General features: G+C 41.3%; 1 protein-coding gene across 1 annotated transcript in view; it reads right to left on the bottom strand.

The window, feature by feature from the left end:
* LOC111144416 (heparan-alpha-glucosaminide N-acetyltransferase) overlaps positions 1-24,420 on the bottom strand; it is a 46,931-nt gene that overhangs the window by 12,637 nt on the left and 9,874 nt on the right. Inside the window, exons 2-9 of the mRNA XM_022498702.1 lie at positions 16,437-16,552; positions 10,245-10,381; positions 9,897-10,018; positions 6,878-6,947; positions 4,813-4,882; positions 4,015-4,124; positions 1,711-1,787; positions 943-973 (exon numbers count right to left, since the gene is read on the bottom strand). Of these exons, the coding sequence (XP_022354410.1) occupies positions 943-973; positions 1,711-1,787; positions 4,015-4,124; positions 4,813-4,882; positions 6,878-6,947; positions 9,897-10,018; positions 10,245-10,381; positions 16,437-16,552 (733 nt within the window). The remainder of the gene's footprint in view (positions 1-942; positions 974-1,710; positions 1,788-4,014; positions 4,125-4,812; positions 4,883-6,877; positions 6,948-9,896; positions 10,019-10,244; positions 10,382-16,436; positions 16,553-24,420) is intronic.

Raw genomic sequence — 24,420 nt, 5'->3', positions numbered from 1 at the left:
AAAAAAAAAAAGTGTCTATTAACAGAAATGGGAACACATTTCCTACAGGGAATCTCATAAAGAATGTACATAAATGGGAACTCTGGGTGGTTCAGTCCATTAAGCATCTGCCTTCAGCTCAATTCATGATCCCAGTTTCCTGGGATTGAGCCATGCACTGGGCTCCCTGCTCAGCAGGGAGTCTGCATCTCCCTCTGCCTTTGCCCCTTGTTCATGCACGTGCTCTCTCTAATAAATAAAATCTTTAAAAAAAAAAAAAGTACATAAATAATTACCAGATCTTCAGGCATGTAAAACTTCCTCAAACCCAAAACCACCTCAAGCAAGAACCGCAGCTCCCCCTCAAGAAACCCTGAATTCATATTGTGATGAAACAAGGGACCAAAGACATAAACCAATAGCTAGTACTACTTCCTACAAATGGGACAAAGTCACTCAAAGCGTCAGAGGCAATGACACAAATCCCACATTATACAAGAAGTCGGGGTCCCTTAACAAGGTCAGAGACAGAGTAGGTCATTCCTGTATTACTTTAAATTTTAATTTAATACTATCATTGCCCTGTTACATACTTACCAGAATTTCCTGATGCCAATATACTACAATTTCTTTTAGGAAATACGACTTTTATACCTATTTTCAGGATTAGTGAGATTTAACCACATATTCAGAATTTATGATTTCCTATAAGATCCCAAGATCTTATATACCATATCTACAAGAACAAAATGTTCCCTGTGAAATCATTCATCTTTTATATGCAGGTTTCAGATACGCCCTCTTACCAAGCACATGAACTATCCAGTAACATAACTTTTGGAAGGACCTGTGAGCAACATAGGCCTGTGGCCCAGAACTCAAGGATGGTCTCAGAGAAAGGCTCCAGCATGAGCTGGACACTTGGATGACCTATGGAAGAGCTGGTGGTAGACTGCAACTCACCATGGGAATACGAGGTCAGCCACCGTCAGTCCTAGAGAATAACACAAGCATAAGAGTAAGGAAAAAGACTCTAGAATGTAAATACTTCCTAAAACTAGAATGGCTCCATTACATACTGATATATATGGAAAGTAAACTCACACTGGGAGTTTGCACGAAAACACTGTGAAGTAACATACAGACACTCCTCGGGGACCCTGGACCCAGTCACCAGGCCTGGTGCATTTCCTAAGAACATGACTGAGCAGGGGAAAACCAGAGTAGAAGTCTGTGGACAAGTCTGTTATCTTCAAGCTGTGTTATTCAAAATCCATTCTTAAACCCAACTACTGAGCCATATTTACAGCCATTACTCAACACCACTCAGACCAACCTGAGTTCAATGGCACCCTGAGGAGGACCATGAGTCTTAGAAGGTAGAAGTCCCATGTGGCTGTAATAAAAGGTGCATCTAGAAGATGACAAGAATCATTTACAACTAAATTCTTAACAGCTTCTGCAGAGTCCCATAGCCCTGCAGCAGAGTCTTGGGCATCCACGTGTTATCAGAGTGAAGCATTACAAAGCCACAGCACACGAAAGCCAAGAACAAAACGAAAGGGATAACAGCATCATCTAAAGGTCATCGTATGGGGGCAGGAGATCAGCACTCAGAGGAGGCTGGTGGGGCCTTGTCTCTGAGCTCCTGAGGGGATGCTGAGAGGTTCTCTTGTCCACACTTCTCTGAGGGTCCTACGCAAACAATACCACTTTTAGGAAATATCTTACCATTCCAACTTGAGTGTTTGAAGTACCAATATTTTCCTCCTCCATAATTGACGAAGACCATGAGGATGAGAGCTATCCTGTAAAGCAGCAAAGAGCACACTTTCAGGGCTTGCCCATGTGACAGGGAATGGCCCAACTGCAAGAGACACACTTACACTCACAGGGGCAGTCACAACACAGATACACTTAAAGAGCAGGAAACTATTATTTCTAATTACTACAATTTGGGCCCTACACAAAGCCCTTCTGTTGCCAACATTTCCAACCTGATTTTTTTTTTTTTAACTAGGCTCCATGCAGGGCTCGAACTCATGACCCTGATCAAGACCTGAGCTGAGATCAAGAGTCAGACACTCAACTGATTAAGCCACAGAGGCGCCCCTCCAACATGATTTCTTTTTCTTTTTTTTTTTTTTTTAATAGATTTTATTTATTTATTTGACAGAGAGAGATCACAAGTAGGCAGAGAGGGAGAAGGAAGCAGGCTTCCCGCCGAGCAGAGAGCCCGATGCAGGGCTTGATCCCAGGACCCTGAGACCATGACCTGAGCCCAAGACAGAGGCTCAACCCTCTGAGCCACCCAGGTGCCCCTCCAACATGATTTCTTAAGAGAAAATTACACTGACACTGAACTGTATAACTTGAAAACAAAGCAGAACCTTTCCCATCACTCCACTCTGTGCTAATTACTTAGATGTTGCAGGTTTAAAGAACTGTAGTAGAAGGCATATAGTCTTTAGAGCTGAAGGCTCGAATCATGGGTCCTCAACTCTTATTAGGGCAAAACTCTCATCAGTTACCTCAGTGGGCTCCTCTGTAAGACAGGGAAAATACCCACAGGGACCCCTGGAACCACTGAGGAAAATGATGTATATCATGACACCTAACCAGCACTTGGCACATTTTAGGCACTTAACAAATGTTAGTTCCTATCTACCAGCTAACATCTCATCTCCAAAAGTGGCAATGAGAATCAGAAAAAAAGAGGAATAGGGGCTCCTGGGTGGCTGTTGGTTAAGCTTCTGACTCTTGCAGCTCAGGTCATGATCTCAGGGTTGTGAGATCGAGCCCCACGTTGGGCTCCATGAAGGGCATGGAGTCTAAGATTCTCTCTCTCCCTCTGCCCCTCTCCCTGTCCCTCTCCTTAAAAAAAAAAAAAAAGAGGAATATGATAAAACAGACTCTAAATATGCTACTGTTTAATGCTGATTCTGTAAGATACTGAAGAATGAAGACTTGAGTGTGTCACTGTGGTTATCTGTGGGGACTCTGGAGCCAAACTCCTGGAGTCAGATCCCAGCCATCCCACATCATCCCCAAGTGACCTCAGACATGTTACTTAACTCTGTGGCCCAGTCTCTTCACCTGTACAACAGACATTTTAAAAGGACATGCCTCATGGGATTGTGAAGAGATTGAATAAACTACGACAAGTAAGAACAGTACCCGGCACAGGGTGAGAATTCAAGAATCCTTTGCAATGGTTTTAATTCTTATTACTGCCTGGCACCCCGGAGCACTCAGTGTCTGAGGAGGCTGGGACAGAATTGTGATTATCGCCAGAGTTTCAAAGCCCTCCACAAGGGCTGGCTCAGTCAGTTAAGTGTCTGCTTTTGGCTCAAGTCATGATCCCAGGGTCCTGGAATCAAGCTCCACAGGGTCTGTCTCCTCACTGAGTGAGGAGTCTGCTTCTCCTACTCTTTCTCCTCTGTCTCCTACTCTCTCTATCAAATAAACAAATAATCTTAATTAAAAAAATAAAAAATGAAAGCCTTCCATGGGTAGAAATGGAAGGCCTAACACCTACATGTTTATTTTCAGCTATATGGTTTTAAACTTTATTTCCAGAGTTGGGTCCTGGCCCTCACACTTCTGCCCAAACTCTAAAATAACAAGTTGCTGCAGGACGCTGGATTTGTCTCCCAGAGGGCTTGATGTTCAAGCTGTTTTGCTAGCAGTGGGGAAGGGCTGGGGCTGGCACACGCTGGTGTTTCATTTGTCTGATGGGACGGGGGTGCGGATGGATGTGCCACTGCCTGCCCACATGACCTTAACTCAGCAGAATCTCCGTACTAGCGCAAACTGGCTCTAGCCTCATCCCTTGATTCTTCTCCAGCAACTTTATACTTGCTATCATGACAGCTTTTGAGTAAAGAGAGGTCACTGATTTTATTCTCACAGCAAGAAGTCCTGCCTATCCTACAAAGTAAAAAAGATATGTAAAATAGTTAAAAGCATGTTTATGTGTAAACATGTAATTCTAGACTGCCTGTGCCCACCATGCCCCATGGAAGCCCCACATACCCCCTGAATGTGTCTACACAGCGGAGGCGTGGCGTTGCGGCGGGCGGACGCCATGCTTCCGGTTGAGCATCGCCACCGATGGAGGCTGCCCTGCTTGGAGACCCCAGCTCCTTCAGAAAAACGGGGAAAGAAACATGCCAGTTGATAATATAGTGAGTTAATTTCAGTTTTCTGGTTTTTTAGGGAAGAAATTAACAGATGGGAGAGCTAAAAACCATTGTCCAGGATAATCCTTTAATTTGCTTTTGTAAAGATCCCACCCAGAGGTTTAGTTTTTCACAGTTGATTTCTGTGCTGTCTGCCGAGCCATGCTGATGAACCACCACAAAGACCTGGTCCGTATGTGCATCTGGTACAAGAGGATAAGCAAATATGCCCATTTATGGACATATCTATGTCCATAATGAATTTATTAAAATAAATAATATATTTAATTACCACAGGAAGCCATCGATTTTTAGATTTCATATTGATGGCTCTATTGTTTTTATCTTGATATTCTCTATTTAACTGGATCGATTCAACAGTGCAGCCTGCAGAGAGAAAAATGTCTCCACACCATGCATATAATGCAACCCAAAGTTCCAGCTTCACCAGGAAAGAGAAGGGGATGGTGCCCCTCACCAGAGCTGCAGATAAGGCTGCCTGCTCTTTATGAAGGCTACAGAACACATGACCGACCTGGCCTTCCACAATATAAATAAGATTAATTAAGCCATATAATAAAGATTATTAAATAGGGAATTATAAATTCCAAATAGAGAAAACCACCACACGTGTTGCATTCTAATAACTCACAGAATTGATGAGGCGATCAGTTTCCCGGGAATTTATTGCTTTAGAAATCCAATTATGAAAGTCGTCTAAACTAAAAATAAATAAAAAGCTCAGTTAATTTATTTTCTTTGGCAGAATTTTCAAAATGATTGGGTACTGTACTGAAAAAAATTCATTAAGTTCATACTCTATACAAGTCAAAGAATTAAACATTTTAAAGTGTCTTTAAGTGTGGTGGGTCTTACTTCATCCACACTCCTACCTCTCACCCCCTTGCCTGCCTTAGATTGACTATTTTAAAGAATCCCAAACATAGTATCATTTAATCCATAAATACCGCAGTGTGTAGATCTAAAAAATAAACGACCCCTCTTTTTTTAACAGAACTGCAGTTCCATTATTCAGTCTTAAAATATTATCAATAATTCCTTGGTTTTATTATCAATAATTTTATTATCAGTAATTCTTATCAGAAAAGAGCCAGTTCAATTTCTGTCTCGTAAGTTTTTTCTCCAGCTTAATTACTCAAATCAGCCTCTAAATATGACCCACATATCTAAGACATATATTCTTATTTTTTCTCTTTATTCCCCACAACTCACTCCTATTTCTACTTTATTCAGCACTGGTAACATCACCATCACATGAAAACTATTAAAATCAAGACATCTAAGAAGGGGGAAAGGAGAAGGTAAGATATTTAAAAATTAAAATTTTAGAAACGTGCTTGATTTCCTTTTCCATGCTTGTCCTCCCAGTGAAAGGAGAGAGAACCTGTATTCTTACTACCAACTCAGATTTTGTTCTGGTTCCTCCGACACACCCGAACATCCCTGGACTTCCAGGGGCCCGCTGGAAAGTGCTGGGGCAAGGGACAAGGGACTCCTGCTTTGCCATCAGAGCCTTCTGCCTGCAAGGCTGAAGAGGTGAATCACAAGCTACGAGGAGTTTCAATTCCACAGTGGAATGAGGTGGGGTTTGTTCCCTTTCCAAGAGCTCAAGATCAGCTACCAATTACTTTAAAAAGTGATGCCAAAGATCCATTCATATTAAAGGGACCAAATGAAAACATGAATAAACTGGAGTAGTATCTGCATCTTACCAAAAGATGGACAAGATAATATCTTAATTCAAAGAAACAACTCTGCCCCTAAAAAGCAGTCAGGTTAAAAATCTGCTTCTGAGCAAGAAGTAGTCCTTTTACCCTTACAGACCCTTGTATTTCTAGGATGCACAAAGGAAGAGAGTCAAGAGTGTCTGAACTACCCCAAGCTGCTAGGTTTCCTCAAGGCAGCAGATTTGAAATACTAGGTTTTCTCCCTTCCAGTCTGAATTCGGCTCACCCATAAATAAAATCTTGTGATCCTTCCTGACCCTAACAGGCTGAGCACATGAAAATTCCATCAATCTTACTTCTCTAAAAATATGAAAGAACTTTCCTTTGAAAGGTGATCTGCCAGCCTATATTTATGTGACTTTTTCTTTCCCAGTCAATTCACTCCCTTTCACTCTCTCATCTCGTGTGGACTCGCTGTTAACCAGGCAGACAGAGAAGGAACCCCTCGCCAAGCTGCTAGTCTCAAGCAGGGAAAAGCGAGTCCACACCGAGGTCTGGAGATCCAGCGCCCCAGCCTCCATCTCTGCTGCCTGATGCCCGGAGGGCAGGAGCTGGGAAGCTGGAACAGAGGGGTGGCCTCGGGGCTCAGGGTAGGACAGGAGGAGAAGTGTAAGGCAGCATCTGCCTCCTGAGATCAGCCCAGGCCAACTCCCACTCACTACCAAAGCAGGCTGTGAGATCCTTTGGGGAATAATGACTCAAGCATTTTCTTCTCTCTTTTCAGCCATCTGGGAGGACTGAAGGCAAAGATCCATTCGAACTAGGTTATCATGTCCCTGAAGTCAGGGACCACCTCTTATTCTACATTGATCCCTCATACCCCAGGCTGGACTGGGCATGGTGGACCCAGTTAAGTATTCATTTAATCAAAGGATAATGGTCACTGAAGGGGCCAAACTAGCCTTCCTGAATTTATTTTTTTCTATATTCTACCTTCCCCAACTGTGCCCTCCCCTAACATTTGCTTACCTCAACAAAAACCTCAGAAAGGATACTGCAATGATGAGTGCCACACCAATAAGGAACGCAATACACACAGCTTTAAAAAAAAATCAAAGAAAACACCATATCACCAAAGTGTCATCCTAAGCATGGAAGCTGTCAGGTCATTAAGTTTAATCTATAAATTAAAAAATGCACACAAAACAAGGGAAAAGCCTATATTCTTATGCTAACTTTCCTAAAAACACTTGAGAACATTCATCATTAGAGGAGCACTCATTTTCATTATGAAAAATATCAAACATAGACAAAAGAACAGAGACTTGCATAATAAGCCCCCAAATACCCATTACCCAGATTCTAGAATTATCAAGATACTGTACTCTTGCTTCATCTGTTGCTACTCTGCCTCTGGTTTTTTGCTGGAAGTATTTTTAAGCAAATCCCAGACATGACGTCATTTCCTCCGTCCACCTTCAGTACGTAGCTCTAAAGCACAGGCCTCACAAAAGACATGTTGGCATCGTGCAACCCCTGATGTGGCCCACTGAGGAGGCTTCTGGAGACATCTATGGAAAATGCATGCCTTCTACCTAGCTGAGAGAAAACAGCATGCAAGTGCAAATAACAAAATAACTGGCCAGTCCTCTTCCAAAGTGTCAAGGTCAAAAAAGACAAAGAAAGGCTGCAGAAACCTAACAACTAAAAGGACTGTGGGATCCTGGACTGCATCCTGGACCAAAGAATGGGCCTTGAAGGAACAATGGGAGAAATCTGAAAAGCCTTCATCAGTTAACAGCGCTATATTAATGTTAGCGTCCTGGTTTCAAGCATTATATATGGGTAACTATACTATGTACTGTACTATGATTATATAGTTTAGGGCTTTAGGGTTAGAGTTAGGGTTAGGGTTAGGGCTGGGAAAAGGGTTTATGGCAATGCTTTTTTCCCATGTTTCTTGTAAGTCTAAAATCATTTCAAAATTAAAAGATTCTTATGGCATCTGGATGGCTGTCGTTAAGCATCTGCCTTTAGCTCAAGTCATGGTCCCAGGGTCCTGGGATCGAGCCCCGCATCAGGCTCCCTGCTCAACAGGAGAGTCTGCTTCTCCCTCTCCCACTCCCCCTGCTTGTGTTCCCTCTCTCGCTGTGTCTCTCTCTGTCAAATAAATAAATGAAATCTTAAAAAAAAAAATTAATATATTCTTAAAAATGGACCTTTTGTTATATACATATTTACATCTACCATATCATTAACAACTCCTCTCTAACAGAGTCCATATTTCAATTTTTCTAATTATTTCAAAAATGCTATTTGTAGTTAGTGCGTTCAGGTCAGGATACAAACAAGGTTCACATTTTCTATTTGCTCATTATGTCTCTTTAGTTGTGTTTAGACAAAAGCAGACATTGACTTGTTCGAAACAAGTTATCTATGAGGATGTCTCATGTTCTAGATCTGTCGGTCTGCTTCCTCATGGTGTCATTGAACTCGTTCTATCCATCCAATGTTCTGCATATGGGCAATTAGCTGTAGAGGCTTGACTAACAAAGTTCAACTTTTGGGGGGAAGAATGCTTCACAGATGGTGCTGTGTCTTTCCCACTCCCCACATCAGGCGCACCTGGGGTGGTTGACCATATGCTCAATGCCCGTGTCAGATGGGGAAAGCCTGGCCCTCCTGTCCCAGTTCCTCTTTCATACGATGGTTTCATCCACTCACGATTTTCATCTACATCAATTCCTTCATTAAGGGTTACAAAATAGTGTGCCATTCTGCCACATGTAATAGCTGGAATTACTCCTTGAAGAATTTACCCTCAACATCTCAGACTATTTAGTTATCCTAAAATACAATTAAAATAGGAAACACAGGATAAATGCTTAGATCCTCCCTTTCAATTAATGATTTTAAGTCACTCCGGTTATCAGGTGTCCTTGTTACCTCCAAAGGCAACCGAAATATTGCCTTTGTTTAGGCAAGTGGCTCTGTTCTTTTAAGTTTCAGAAGGGACTCACTGGTTTTTGTAGATTCAATGTGTTTCCATCCATTACATTCATTATTCTTTCAAATGCTTGAACTAGCTCATGTTGGCCCTTTCATATTGGTTCTTCCATTCTTTTTTTTTTTTTTTTTTTAGATTTTATTTATTTGTCAGAGAGGGAGAGAGAGCGAGCGAGCACAGGCAGACAGAATGGCAGGCAGAGGCAGAGGGAGAAGCAGGCTCCCCGCCGAGCAAGGAGCCCGATGTGGGACTCGATCCCAGGACGCTAGGATCATGACCTGAGCCGAAGGCAGCTGCTTAACCAACTGAGCCACCCAGGCGTCCCGGTTCTTCCATTCTTTTGACATGACCCTATGGTCTTCAAAAGCTTCGCTGTACACAGTACTTATCAATGCCACAGGGATTATCTAATGGGGGGCTAAGACCTGCAGATTTTCTTTTTCTTTTTTAAGATTTTATTTATCTATTTGAAAGCAAGAGAAAGCACGAGCAGCGAGGGACAGGTAGAGGGAGAAGGAGAAGCAGACACCCCACTGACCAGGGAGCCTGATGCGGGGCTCGATTCCAGGACACCAGGATCATGACCTGAGCTGAAGGACTGACAGATTTTCTTCAGTGGAGTTATTAGAGAATAAACAGTCCCTCCTTAATCTCAAGGACTTCTGAACTGTCCCTATAAGACCCACACAGGGAATACTGTGCCCTCTATCCTAAAACGACGAAAGATAATTGACAGTCATTTGCCCTATTTCTAGTTTCTTTCTATTGCACTAACTTTTTTTTGGCTTATTTATGCTTCATCATTACACTAGAGAACATCTATGAGAAGATGTTGATTATATAATTTTCTTATATATCACATAATTTTTTGGTATACACCCATGACACAATCAATACATTATAAATATACCACAACTAAATAAGATAGATAACCTTTAATCCAAGTTTTAGAGTACACAGAGTGTTGCAAAAAGTATTCAAAAACTAAAACCTGTAAAACACAAATTATAAAAAAAAAATCAACGAAGAGCCTATACGTACGAAGGTTACTGTCGACTGGCTTCTTGTTGACAACTATGTCACAAGCAATTTCACCGACTCCATTATGGGTGTGCTTTACCACGAGTGAATAATTTCCAAATTCTCCAAATTTATATTCCAGCCTACGAAGATGTGGTAAAATTAAGAAAAATGGTTAGAGCAGAACATAAGGAGTTGGATTATGGTAATGTCATCAAGGCAGAGTGACAGGCATTCCTGAGTGCAGACCAGGAAAGATATAAAAAAATATTTCGATGGAAGTAAAAGCTAAAAACCAAACAGGGGACAAAAACTAGACAGAAACTGCAGGCGTCATGTCAGTAGGGTCAAATCAAAGCAGGTACAAACCTACAAACTTCTTTCTCTTCCAAGGTGTCATTAAGCTGCAGGAGAGATCCATGCTGGGTGCTCACTGCCACCGCGGCAATGCTAGGCTTCCCGGGTTTCCCACTCCAGGAAACATTGACCAGAACCTGAAACAAGCACTGTACAACAGAAACACAACCTGTTAGAGGTGTCTGAAAGGCCACCGGTTGTTGGCACACATGAGTATCCACCTGAAGTCCTTATAAATTCCAATAACTTAGATAAAATTAGCCTGTATCACTATGTGTAAATTCTTCACCTAATTAACAAATACATCATATACTGTCTTGCATTCCACTGTTTTACATATTACATACACGTAAATTTCCATGATTCTGCCTAATTTGCATATTCAAACTTTTAATGGTTGCATTATAATCCATTAAATGCTAGAATTTTGAGTGTTTAGGCTGCTTTCAAAGCTTTTGTTTTATCTTTTTGTGTAACATTTATATAATATAAATTATGTTTTTTAAAGATATACCATACATAATTATAATTTATATTAAATATAATTTATATAAATTAGCTTGTTTTCAAAGATCTACACGTTTTTTGTTTGTTTTAAGATTTCATTTATTTGACAGAGAAAGAGACAGCAAGAGCAGCAATACAAGTAGGGGGAGTGGGAGAGGAAGAAGCAGGTTTCCCACCAAGCAGGGAGCCGGACGCAAGGCTCGATCCCACAACCTTGGGATCATGACCTGAGTCAAAGGCAGACACTTAATGACTGAGCCACCCAGGCACCCCAATGATGTTCTTATTCTTTTAAATTCTTGCCCTGAAATAAATTTCCAAAAATGAGGTTACTGAATAAAAAATAATTGTTTTGGGGCACCTGGGTAATGTGGTCAGTTACGTGCCTCTTGTTTTCAGCTCAGGTCATGATCTCAGGATAGAGGGATTGAGCCCATTGGGTTTCTCTCTCCCTCTCCCTCTCCCTCAGCCTCTGCCCTCCAAATAAATAAATATATCTTTAAAAAAAAATCATTTTAGGGTACCTGTGTGGCTCAGTTGGTTGAGTAGCTGCCTTCAGCTCCGGTCACGATCCCAGAGTCCTGGGATCAAGTCCCACATCAGGCTCCCAGAGCCATGGGGAGTCTGCTTCTCTCTCTGACCTTCACCCTTCTCATGCTCTCTCTCTCTCTCAAATAAATAAATAAAATCTTTAAAAAAAAATCATTTTAATGGTTCTTGTTTTATGCGGCCAAACAGTACTCAAATAAGAAAAATTACAGTATATTTGTTTCTCATTAGCTTTAAGCGGATTTAAAGATCATCTTTTTTGTTCATGTACTAAATACTTATGATATCACAGCATTTAAGATTACATTTTAAATAATCAGTAAATTAAGTAATTCAATATTCTTTTGTTATTTTATATTTCTTATGGTATGAACCATTCTTAGACACAAATCCCCTTGAACATAATCTTAGAAATACGTCCTCATACTGCAACATTAAACTTTTAACTGTCTCAAATATTTCCCCATTCTACTGCTTTCCTTTTCATCTTGTTATATCCTCTATTTTCAAATATAAGTTTTTAATATTTTATACAGTCATACTAATCTGGCTTGCTGTTTCTTCTTTCATTAGTTTAAAAACATATTTTGTCTCTTTTAGTTATTTTTTACATTTATGGAGATTATTTTAACTTGAATCCACTTGGAGTATTTGACAGATGGCATATAATAATTCTAGATACCTTCCCCATGGTTTCAGTTTTAACATGTTATGTTAAATTCTCAGAGTAAATTAGATTCCACTTCTTATATTTACGTTGGTCCACTGGTCTTCCTTTCTCTTTTTTTGGCTACACAAGTGGTTGTGACTTGGTAATCTATCTTATCTGGTATAGCAAGTCTCCACACTGCCTGTTCTTTTGGGCCATGTTTTGATCCTCTTGCTCATTTACTTTTTCCTATCGATGTGGGAATGACTTACATAGACTCTATAAAGTAGCCATTGCTATGTTAATGGCAACTGTGTTAAAGGTATGAGTTAGGGACGCCTGGGTGGCTCAGTTGGTTGGACGACTGCCTTCGGCTCAGGTCATGATCCTGGAGTCCCGGGATCGAGTCCCACATCGGGCTCCCGGCTCCGCGGGGAGTCTGCTTCTCTCTCTGACCTTCTCCTCGCTCATGCTCTCTCTCACTGTCTCTCTCTCAAATAAATAAAAAATAAAATCTTTAAAAAAAAAAAAAAGGTATGAATTACCACCATTTTTTCTATGTTTAGTCTTCATATCATATTGGCTATCTCTCCATTTAACCTGTATTTTTGTCCTAAAATTTCCTTATCATCTTTATGTATAAACTCTGTTCATGAACTTTATCCTCAGGGATAAAAATATAAGTCATCATAAATAAATCTTTCAATATGCTAACTTACTCTACTTGACAGAATTTTATTTAAGACTGTTGTACCCACACTGATTAAAAAGTCTGACCTAGGGACGCCTGGGTGGCTCAGTTGGTTGAGCAGCTGCCTTCGGCTCAGGTCATGATCTCAGTGTCCTGGGATCGAGTCCCACATCGGGCTCCTTGCTCAGCAGGGAGCCTGCTTCTCCCTCTGCCTCTGCCTGCCATTCTTGCTCTGTCTGCCTGTGCTTGCTCTCTCTCCCTCTCTCTCTCTCTCTGACAAATAAATAAATAAAATCTTTAAAAAAAAAAAAAAAAAAAAAAAAAGTCTGACCTGCATTTCTTTTCCTATCTTTGCCAGACTTTAACATCCTATCTATACTGCAGAATATATCAGATATTGAGCCATCATTACAGGGGGGAGGGAGCTTATATTTAGGTTAGTTTATATAAACTGATAATTCTTTATTATTTGAAAATGTAGAAAAAATACTGTATTTCTAGGTGGAGAAATTCATTATAACTTTCCAGATTTCTTAATCAGTGACTCATCTACTTAGGTTCTCAATTTCTTGAATCAATCTTCATATCATATTTTTTGAAGGAAATCAATTCTTGAATTTTGAATATATCAGCTTATAAACTATTCATTTGATCATAATTATTTTAATTATAGCAGTTATCCATATCCTAATTTCTAATTTTATTAATTTCTATTTATCAATAATTTGTCAATTATACAACTTTTATTTTTAAAAAATCATCTCTTGGGGTGCCTGAGTGGCTCAGTCAGTTAAGCATCAGACTTTTGATTTGGCTCAGGTCATGATCTCAGGGTTGTGAGACTGAGCTCCCACACTGGGCTCTGTGTTGGCGTGGAGCCTGCTAAAGATTCTCCCTCTTCCTCTGTCCCTCTACCCCCTACTCCACTCACACTCTCTCCCTCTCTCAAAAAAAGGGGGGGGGACACCAGAGTTGTTTATTTTAGTTAAGCATCTGCTTAACCCCAAGGGTCCTGGGATTGAGTCCTGCATCAGGCTCCCTGGGAGCCTGTTTCTCCCTCTTCCTCTGCCCCCGGCTCCCCCTGCTTGTGATCTCTCTCTCTCTTTTTGATAAATAAATAAATAAATAAATACAATCTTAAAAAAAAAATCTCTTGGGGCCCCTGGGAGGCTCAGTTATTTACATATCTGACTCTTAATCTCAGCTCAGGTCTTGAGCTCAGGGTTGTGAGTTCAAGCCCCACACTGGGCTCCACACTGGCCATGGAGCCTACTTAAAACAAAACAAAACAAAATCATCTCTTGACTCATGTTAATTTTTCTTTCATTTTCACAGGCAGGAAGTGCCAGAGGCAGGATTCAAACCAGGTGCTCTGGCTGGCAGAATCCATGCTCTAAACCACTCCATTCTACCACTTTCTGGTCTGGTTCCATTCACCAGTTTAATCCCTAAACCCCACTGAGTCTGATAATAGTGAATGCTTATTTCTCACCACAGTTTTGCTCTGTAGTTTCTAACATCACTTTTTTTTTTTAAGATTTATTTATTTTAAAGATTGATTTATTTATTTTTGAGACAGAACGAGCACAGGGAGAGACAGAGGGAGAGGAGTGAGAGAATCCACAAGCAAACTCCCCAGCTGAGCAGGGAGCCTGATATGGGGCTCAATCCCAGGATCCTGAGATCATGATCTGAGCCAAAATCGAGAGTCAGCCACTTAACCAAATGAGCACCCAGACACTCTACTTATTTTAGAGAGAGACAAAGAGCATGAGCAGGAGGGACAGAGGAAGAGACAGAGAGAATCTCAAGCAGACTTCACACTGAGTGCAAAGCACAATGTAGGGCTTGATCTCACCACCCTGAGATCCCGACCTGAAGAGTCGGATGCTTAACCGACTGAGCCACCCAGGTGCCCCCTACCATGACTTTCCATGTGTTGCAGAGGCCCATCTCAATTCCAAGCCTTTTCATCTGGTGTGCTTCTATTTTAATATTAACATTTCATTTATCATTTATGCAAATACTAAAGCCTGACCGGCCCCCTTTACTCCCACATCTACCTCATGAAAGTAACAATGCATATGTCTTTTGTTCTTAATGTATTCTTTTTAAGCATAATATGTTATGTACAATATGTTATATTTTAAGTATAATATGTCTTTAATATGTTATTAGTCAATGTATTTATATATAACTTTCCTTTTTCCAAAAGGAATTTGAAATTACTCCCAATATTTTAATACAAATGAATCTTATTTTTATGCAAGTTAATCCAATTGTATTTGTTGCAATTAGCCTAGACTTGCTCACCCTGAATTCCTTCCTCTACTTTTATTGTCTTCTTTTGTCATTTATATATTTCCCATATTGCATATTCTTTTCTGATAATATTTTAAAGATACATTAACTATTATCATACTTACATGTCTACTTATACTACATACATACATGTCTACTTTAAAAAATGAAATGGACTTGTTTATTCTAATTTATATCTGAAAATAATTAACAGTCAAAATTAACAGATCACCTTCACTGCAATGAAAGCCCAGATTTCTGTCTCCCACTCACTGCTTCTCCCTTCTTTATGCCACCTCCAGATCCCCCAAGGAATACTGTTTAGGATGCTAAAAAGCAATTTTCTTTTTCTTTTCTTTTTTTCTCATTTACATCTTAGATTTATTTAGTCAGTTATAGTGATTACTCATAGTTAACATTACAATACAAACCTTCCTCCAATTTTGGTTCTCGTTTGAAAAGCACTTGCTGACACATTCAGGTACCTTTAGCTTCTTGAAGCTATGAAGTCTACACATTTTTTCAATATGTTTATGTGTTTTTCAACGTATTTGTATCTTAAGTGTTTCTACTTTAAGAGAAGAGAGATAAAGAGGAAAGAAAATTCTCAATTTAACCAGATAGCTGATTTCCTTCACCTGTAAGTCCATAGTTCCCAGATATTTATTATTTGGTTTACAAAATACAAATTATTATAATTTGCATTCCTTTGAACGTCTGTCTCTATATTTGCTTAAAGATTTGTAAATTATCATTAATGTTCATAAGTTTTAAAAGGTTATGTCTCGATAGCATTTTCTGGTTGTTCAACCTTTACAGACTCATAAGTGTCCTTCCATATATCCTTTATCAACAACCAAGCAAAGGAGGGAAAAAGCAAAAAAGGAGAGAGAAGCAAAAACCAGGAAACAGACTCTTAACTATAGAGAACAAACCAATGGTTACCAGAGGGGAGATGAGTGGGGGGACAGGGCACTGAGTAATGTACAGAACTGCTGAACCACCACATTGTAAACCTGAAACCAATAGTAACACTGCAGGTTAATTGTACTGGAATTAAAATTAAAAACTTAATTAAAAACAAATAAAGCCTTTATCATCAGGAGGGCAGATCCCTGGAATAAGTGTCATACTTCAACCTAAGCCTCCCGGTTGTCGTCACTACCTCTGCCCTTGGAGAATACCAAGGTTCTCACTTCTTCCTTCTCTGGTTCAGCAACGGAGTTATGCATCAGGCAGAGGAGTAAAATAAAACATGGTCTGTCTATCACTTTCACTCATCACCAAGAACTGAGTTTTTAAAAGATGGGGAGGGGGAAAGGTAAGAGACTGACGTTGTTCACTGCTGGGCATTCCCCCTGATCATCTGTCTCCTGATTCTTTCTATTTGTGTCCTTACCTATAAAACTGAAGTGAACACGTGAAGGGCTTCAGGCAGGAGAGCACTGGGAATCACTTCAAACAGCCCCAAAGCAAACAACACTGTGAGCATGAACATAATACCTACGTGGTAACAGCGTTCGGAATTCCAGAACACAGTCAGGTTTGTTCCACGCAGTTCATTGTGGATGAGCAGCAAAGCCTGATCCATCTTCAGCTCTACATGCTTTTTTTTATCTAAGTCTGGTAAGAATTAGGAAAAGAAAGTTTAGAAAAAAAAAATGAAAAAGCATCTGAAAGACACATTAGAGACAAAGTGCACCTGTGTGAACAGTGTGGCTTCACAGGCATGCTTCTCGAAGGCTTGTGCTCAAGGGCTCTGGGGTCTCTCATCCCTTACTTTGTGGACACACAACTGAATGACTCTGCACACATGGGCATGTGCACACACACACACACACACAGGTACACTTTTGCACACATGCCACCACTACAGACGAGGATTCGGTTAACACCATTCACATCCTGTGTGTAAACGGACCATGTGGGACCAAGTTCATCGACTGCTAAAGTGTGAGGGGCACTGAATTTACTAGTTTCACAGATCTTCTATCTGACAATATGCCAATCTCATGAGCTGGTATTTTCTCCATTTTGCAGATGAAGAAATTAAGGCTTGCAAGGATTTGATCACTGGCCAGAGTTCTGCAAAATCACTGTGTGAACCCAGTCTGTGTAGTTCCAGAGCCCAGACTTTCCTGGACCTTGTTACTCCACTCTGAATGCAACTCAGGAGACGTCAGGATGCCCGGGTCAGCAGGGCTCTACAGGGTTGTGCTTAAACTTTAAAGTTGCGAAGCTCTGCCTTATATCACTTGGGTTTGACTTCTGAATCTCCTTCTGATTTCCACGGCAGATCTGAAGTAAGAACAGAGGATGAGCCTCAGTCTGAAGGAAGAAAGACCCACTGCTCTATATTCCCTATGCTTAGAGCTCAGCAATCTACTAGATGCTCATAGGATGACCTAAAGACCACCATCATGAACAGTCTAAATTTCACCTGCCAACTTGGTAGGCAAACAAAGAAAACTACTATTGGCTAAAGTGAAAGCAAAATGTTTCATTTAGACCCACCTACCCATTTATACTATTATATGAAAAGAGAAATTAATTTGCCCTCTAGCTTGTAGGCCAAAAAACTAATAACACAATGAGAAAGGTAATAATCTAGCCTCTTTTTTTTTTTTTAAGATTTTATTTACTTGTGAGAGAGAGCACAGGTGGGGTAGGGAGAGGAACAAGCAGACGCCCCCCCAACCAAGGAGTCCAATGTGGGGCTCGATCCCAGGACCCTGGGATCATGACCTGAGCCAAAGACAGACATTCAACCAACTGAGCCACCCAGGTGCCCCTAGCCTCTTTTTTTTTAAGAGGGAGAAGCAGATTTCCACTGAACAGAGAACCTGACGCAGGGCTCGATTCCAGAACCCTGGGATCATGACCTGAGCTGAAGATAGATGCTTAACTGACTGAGCCACCGAGGTGCCCCTAATCTAGCCTCTTTTATTTTGCAATATGTAATCTTCCTTCTGGGCTCCCCGGAAACTCATGTGAACAGTTAATTGGTTAATTCAGGAAATTTTTCTAAATCGCTCATTTTAAAATTTACCCGTATTTACCCTTATTTAGCTCTCCATAAATACAAAACCCACAATATATCATTTTCTTTCTTTCTTTTTTTTTTTTTTAATTTATCTGAGAGAGAGAAAGAGAGCACGAGCAGAAGGGGCAGAGGGAAAGAGAATCTCAAGCAGACCCCACACTAAGCACAGGGAGCCAGATGTGGGGCTCAAACCCAGGACTCTGCAATCATGACCTGAACCAAAACCTAGAGCCGGACACTTAACCAACTTTACCACCCAGGCACCCCAACAATATATAACTCTTAATAATCTATTGAAAATCTTTTCCCTCTCTAGACTAAATAAAGTTATACCCATCACTTTTTCTTTTCTTTGTTAACCTTCTGAAGAGCTTCTTCTAGTAGGAGCAGTGGTTAGGACCAGGGATAAAACATGGTGGGTTAAGCGTCTGGACCCCAAGTTACACCAACATGAATTTGAATCCCACCCTGTCTCATCTTCCTCACCAATAAATTAAGAGTCTAGAGGTTCTGCACTCAATTTCTATTGTGGGGCGAAGCTTCCCACACCACAAGCAATTCTCAGACACCAACTGGGCGTCCTACAATTCAACTCAATTTTGACACTCTTTACCTGGAGACAGTGTCAGGTCCCATAGACAGGGGCTCAGTCCCACAAGACCGCCACCACCTTCGGACGTGGGTGGTGCAGGTTACCACCCATGCCTCTGACCATCCAGTGAGAGACTGGAGGTTCCCACAGCCCCCTCCTCAGTTTTGATTAAATTGCTAGAGTGGCTCACGGAACTCAGGGAAACATTTTACTAGGACACTACTGGTATATTATAAAACTACATAACTCAGGAACAGCCAGATGGTAGAGATACATAAGGCAAGATGAGGGGAAAGAGCAGAGAGCTGCCATGTCCTCTCCTAGGCCACCACTCTCCCCAAATCTCCAATTGTTCTCCAACCCAGAAGTTCTCTGAACCCCATCCTCTGAATTTTTATGGAGGCTTCATTACACAGGCAATTGATTAAATCATTGGTCATTAGTGACTGATTCAACCTCCAGCCCCTCCCCTCCTCCGGGGAAGCTGGCTGCGGAACTGAGCACCAGCCCTCTCATCACAGGGTTGGTTCCCCTGGCAACCAGCCCCATCCTCAGGTGCGGCACAAAGGTTACCTCATTAACATAACAAAGACACCTTGGCCCGCTCTCCTCACTGAGGAAATTCACAAGAAATGGGGATGAAGACCAAATACCTATTTCTTCATATAAGCCACTGCATCACAAGTTGTAATACTGTGTACTTCATAGGACGGTTGGGAAGGCTAAGGCTGACAATATAAGTAACCTGGTTGGTGCAGAATCTGAAACAAACTGTTCAACACAGGATAATGGTAACATCCAGGCCACAGCCAACCGATGCAGAATCAGCGTTAGGAATGTATGGTTAAATATTCTCCACAGTTGTTTCTGCTCTTTCCGTGTAACTCATTTCCAATTTCTTCCCATTTCCTCTTTCTTCCTAATGTAAGAAATGATGCCATAGACAGATGAAAATTAACATAGGCTCCTGTTGACATAGTTCCTTAACTTCCAGGAGGGAAATTTTATAACCTTTTAAATAGTGTTTGCTATGCCACTGCCAAATCCCTCTAATTTAGCTGCAATTTATGACAATTGTGTCACTTGCGCTCCCAGGTGATACAAATTACACACCTGAATGTGCACCAGGCCCCAACAGCCCTATGAAATAGCTACTGATGTCTCCATTTTCCGGATGAGGGATGTGAGGCCTGGAGAGGTCAAACAACTTGCCTCAAGTCATCCATCAGCCTTAAGGACTTAGGCTGTGGGCAGTATGACCAGCACCTGACCTCTGTGACCTGAGTCTCCTGAGTCAGGTAAACAGATCTGTTGCCTAGAAGCTGTGCCAGTAATTTTTAGCCTTTTAATTTTTTCATTTTTGAGCCTGATGTATAGAAAATATAATTTCCTTATTGTTTTAGTTTTTGAAATAATGCTTGACAAGTTTGAAAATATTTTCCAAATGTTTCCCATCAGTATTTTCCTTTCATGGGAATTGTTGGAATGTTCTTTTATTTAACTACTTAACTCCCATTAAAAAGGAGCCAGTAGGCCCAGAATGGAGTCACATAGGCTAAACCCCACCTAGATTTAAGACCTACCCCAAATGCAGCTTCAGCTTCTGCCAGAAATGGGGCCTTCAACCAGGCAATCTGGAACTTCCTGGTCAGCATCAGGAGGTAATCTTTGGCAGACCCTTTTCTGTCCCCCTCCCAGAAAGGTCACCTTGCCTAAAACAATGCAAATTTTTGTGAATATTTCCTTTTCCTCTCCCTCTCTGCCTTTAAAAACCTTTCCTTCTCTGAAGCGCAATGAAGTTCCTTTCTGCAGTACTTGCTAGATGGGATGCTGCCCAATTCATGAGTTGTTGAATAAAGCCAATTTGATCTTTAACTTTACTCAGTTGTCTGTTATTTAACACATTTGGTGGCAGTGGTGGGATTGAAGGAGCCTTCCGACGACTCCGGGGAAAATGGGAAACACAGGCATGGTACCCCACAATCCCTCTAAGCTCATGGTCTTGCTCATCATGTCCGAGTGCCGGGGTAAGCTCTCTTGGTTCCATGCTCCACTCTCTGCATCAAGCCCTCAAAGTAACTGCCTCTGTGGTCCACAATCCCAGGCTTTTGAGTGGAAAATCCTGTCCCAAGTTCTGTGTGGGAACTATTGGTAGCAGTATGTAGTTCCCCACCATGGGGAGCCTCCAGGCTGCAATCCCCATCTGCTGGGCTCTGCTGGTTCAACCCTTTCCCCAGGCCAAGGCTCCACAGGGACTGCTGGTGGTGCACACAGGGCCTTCTACTGGCCACTCCACAGAAACTGCCAAACCCAGGATTTCAATTCTGTTCTCTGATTCCACTCCGGCAAGTGCTGACATTTTTTTTTTTTTTTTTAAAGATTTTATTTATTTATTTGTCAGAGAGAGAAAGGGAGAGAGCGAGCACAGGCAGACAGAATGGCAGGCAGAGGCAGAGGGAGAAGCAGGTTCCCTGACGAGCAAGGAGCCCAATGTGGGACTCGATCCCAGGACGCTGGGATCATGACCTGAGCCAAAGGCAGCTGCTTAACCAACTGAGCCACCCAGGCGTCCCAAGTGCTGACATTTTAGTCCGCCGTTCTCTGTTGGGAATCCTTCCCCAGATTCCATGCCTGTGGGGAGCAGCTGCAGTTCCCATTTGTTTGGAATCAGTCTATAGGCCCCATTCTTTGAGGTTTGCTGTTCAACACTTTCCCCCGCCCCCAGTTCTTTGGTTACAGCTCATGTCCACAGTTTCAGTTCTTCAGATACTACTACTGGTTTCTGCAAATGTGCACATGATGGAAAGGTTAACTGCTCATGGGAATCGGGGAGGCCAAAAAAGCCACAAAAATTGGTAAGCAGGAGTCAAGCATTTAAGAACTGTTGGAGTGTTCACCACTTAGACCAAAGACACCTGTGTTAGGACAAGCTATTCACAGAACCAGGAGGGTTGACAGTAGGTAACCTGCCAACCTCAAGAAAAATTCTGTGCAATGAGGTACACCGTGAAACACCACACAACCCCAACCCCACAGCTCATCCCTCTTAGGTATTAATCTGGCTCTGAGCAACTCAAAGGCTAAGCTAAAAAAATAAATAATACATAATAATAAAGATAAAGATAGGATCCTTAATTTCTAAAGAGTGAAGTGTGCCACCATCTGGCATACTTGCTTATTTTATGTCTAAGAATTGTGGTCCCAAAAGCTATAAATATCTACAAAAATGGCAAAATCTTACTAACGACAAGCTACAATTACAGTGGCCATTTTGAGTAATGTTCCAATTAGATCAGCTCATTTAAGAAATGTTCTTAAAAGCAAGGATTCCCAGGAGCACCTGGGTGGCTCAGTGGGTTAAGCCTCTGCCTTTGGCTCAGATCATGATCTCAGGGTCCTGGGATTGAGCCCCGAATTGGGCTCTCTGCTAAGAGCTTGCTTCCCCGTCTCTCTCTGCCTGCTTGTGATCTCTCTCTCTGGGTCAAATTAAAAAAAAAAAAATACATAAATCTTTAAAAAAAAAAAAAAGATTCCCAAATTAAACAGAGAATGTGATGCACAATTTTAACTGGTATACAGAAGCCTCCAAAAGGTTCCAAATGGCAAAAGAGCTCCACTGAATTATTTATTGCAAAAGACTACTGAAAATTTTAAAAAGAGGTACCTAAAGCAAAAGGCTACAGTACTGATGTAATTCCTGCTGCTCTACCAGCCTCCTTTATCTGAGTGCTCATTCCTCATATCCTCTCTCTGAAGTAACTTTACTTAACCATGAACAGAGTCACCCAAGTCAATGATCTTACAGGCATCCCCGTATCTACTGTCAAAGGAGGGTTCCCCTTTTGAGCTCCTCTCAGAGTTGACAAGACTCAGGGATTTCCTGATAAACTGCTACATTATTTCCTTTAACAGCCGAGGGAAAACTAAAATTAAGAAATAAAACAAGAGGAGCACCTGGGTGGCTCAGTTGGTTGAGCATCTGCCTTCGGCTCAGGTCATGATCCTGGGGTCCTGGGATGGAGCCCCACATCAGGCATGGAGGCTGCTTAAGATTCTCTCCCTTCCTCTCCCACTGCTTCACCCCCATGCTTATGTGCACTCTCTCTCTCTCTCAAAAAAAAAAAAGGAAAAAAAAGACAAGACAAAACAGAAAAGCTTCCCAAATTCTAGCAAACTTCAGACCTACTAACTCTCTGCTTTAAACCCCATTCACAGGCTACAGATGGGATCCTGGAAAAACAGATGGAAGCTGGCTAAGTCCTTCTCTAAGCTAAATGTGGGAAAGAGAAGCATTCCCACATAGGTGGATGGATAGGTCAGTCCTTTCACATCCAGACTACAACCTGAATCTTTGAGGAATTAAAAGCAACTCTCCTTATCTTAAAAATCTTTACAAAACTAGAAATGCATGTGGAGAGACAATTCAAAGTTAACCTGTTTAGGGCACCTGGGTGGCTCAGTGGGTTAAGCCTCTGCCTTCAGCTCAGGTCATGATCTCAGGGTCCTGGGATCGAGTCCCGCATCGGGCTCTCTGCTCAGCAGGGAGCCTGCTTCCTCCTCTCCCTCTCTGCCTGCCTCTCTGCCCACTTGCGATCTCTCTCTGTCAAATAAATAAATAAAATCTTAAAAAAAAAAAAAAGCTAACCTGTTTATTTCACTGATCTCCAAGCTTCCCCATTTATCTCAGAGGACTTGTAAATTATTGTCATTAGAAAACCAAAGTCCGGGGCACCTGGGTGGCTCAGTGGGTTGAGCCTCTGCATTCGGCTCGGGGTCATGATCTCGGGGTCCTGGGATGGAGTCCCGCATCAAGCTCTCTGCTCAGTGGGGAGCCTGCTTCCCCCTCTCTCTCTGCCTGCCTCTCTGCCTACTTGTGATCTCTCTCTGTCAAATAAATAAATAAAATCTTTAAAAGAAAAAAGAAAGAAAGAAAGAAATTAAGAAAGAAAGAAAGAAAACCAAAGTCCTTCTTGGAGGAACTTGCATTCTTTCCCTGTGATTTTGAGATGAAAATACCAAAAGGACAAACTTCAGTGGGGTAATTCTTATCAGAAGTAGAATGAAAGGAGTAAAAGTCATCCAAAACTTAGATAAATGAAAAATCATGTATCTCCTTTGCAAATATTAACAGAAAAAACTTTAGTCAAGGAGCCTGTAACCTTAACTTAGTCCATCTGCCAAAAAGTTAGGAACCAACTGTTCTTTTGTAAACTAGTGAGTTCTGTATTATCCTACCTGTCTTATGGTAAAAATTTAAAAATAATTTAACTCCCAGGTTTCTGTTTATATGTTAATGTCTGTCTATCTGTCTGTCTGTCTATCTATGTATCTATCTATCTACGTGTAGGTGTAGATGGGTGGAATTTTCTACCTCTGAAAAATGCTAAATTGCTAAAATTAACTTGTAAAGAGGTCTACTTAATTGGCTTATAAATTAAGTATTTCTAAATTTCAGAAATAGAATAGAAACTAATTCAAGTGCTTTTTCAGGTTCATATGATCTGGGAAGACATTCATTATTAAACATGGTTTATGTTTGTTGGTTTAATTAAAATAGATATGTCTTTATAGAGTTTTCAACATTAAGTAGGACACATTTATTATAGCAAAGTTTACTCATCAAGCATGTTCATATTATCTATTACTAAATTTGTCAACAAGAAACAGTGGCTGTCTAATGTCATATCTGAGTTGTACTATTTTGTGGGTATTCTAACCACTGTTAAGAACAAGTAAACTGGGGGCGCCTGGGTGGCTCAGTGGGTTAAAGCCTCTGCCTTCGGCTCAGGTCATGGTCCCAGTGTCCTGGGATCGAGCCCCACATCGGGCTCTCTGCTCAGCGGGGAGCCTGCCTCC

Source organism: Enhydra lutris, unplaced genomic scaffold, assembly GCF_002288905.1.
Source record: "Enhydra lutris kenyoni isolate GAN:26980312 unplaced genomic scaffold, ASM228890v2 scaffoldscaffold11, whole genome shotgun sequence".
Lineage (NCBI taxonomy): Eukaryota > Metazoa > Chordata > Mammalia > Carnivora > Mustelidae > Enhydra > Enhydra lutris.
The sequence above is the reverse complement of the archived record's forward strand: the minus strand, read 5'-3'. Positions and strand labels throughout refer to the sequence as shown.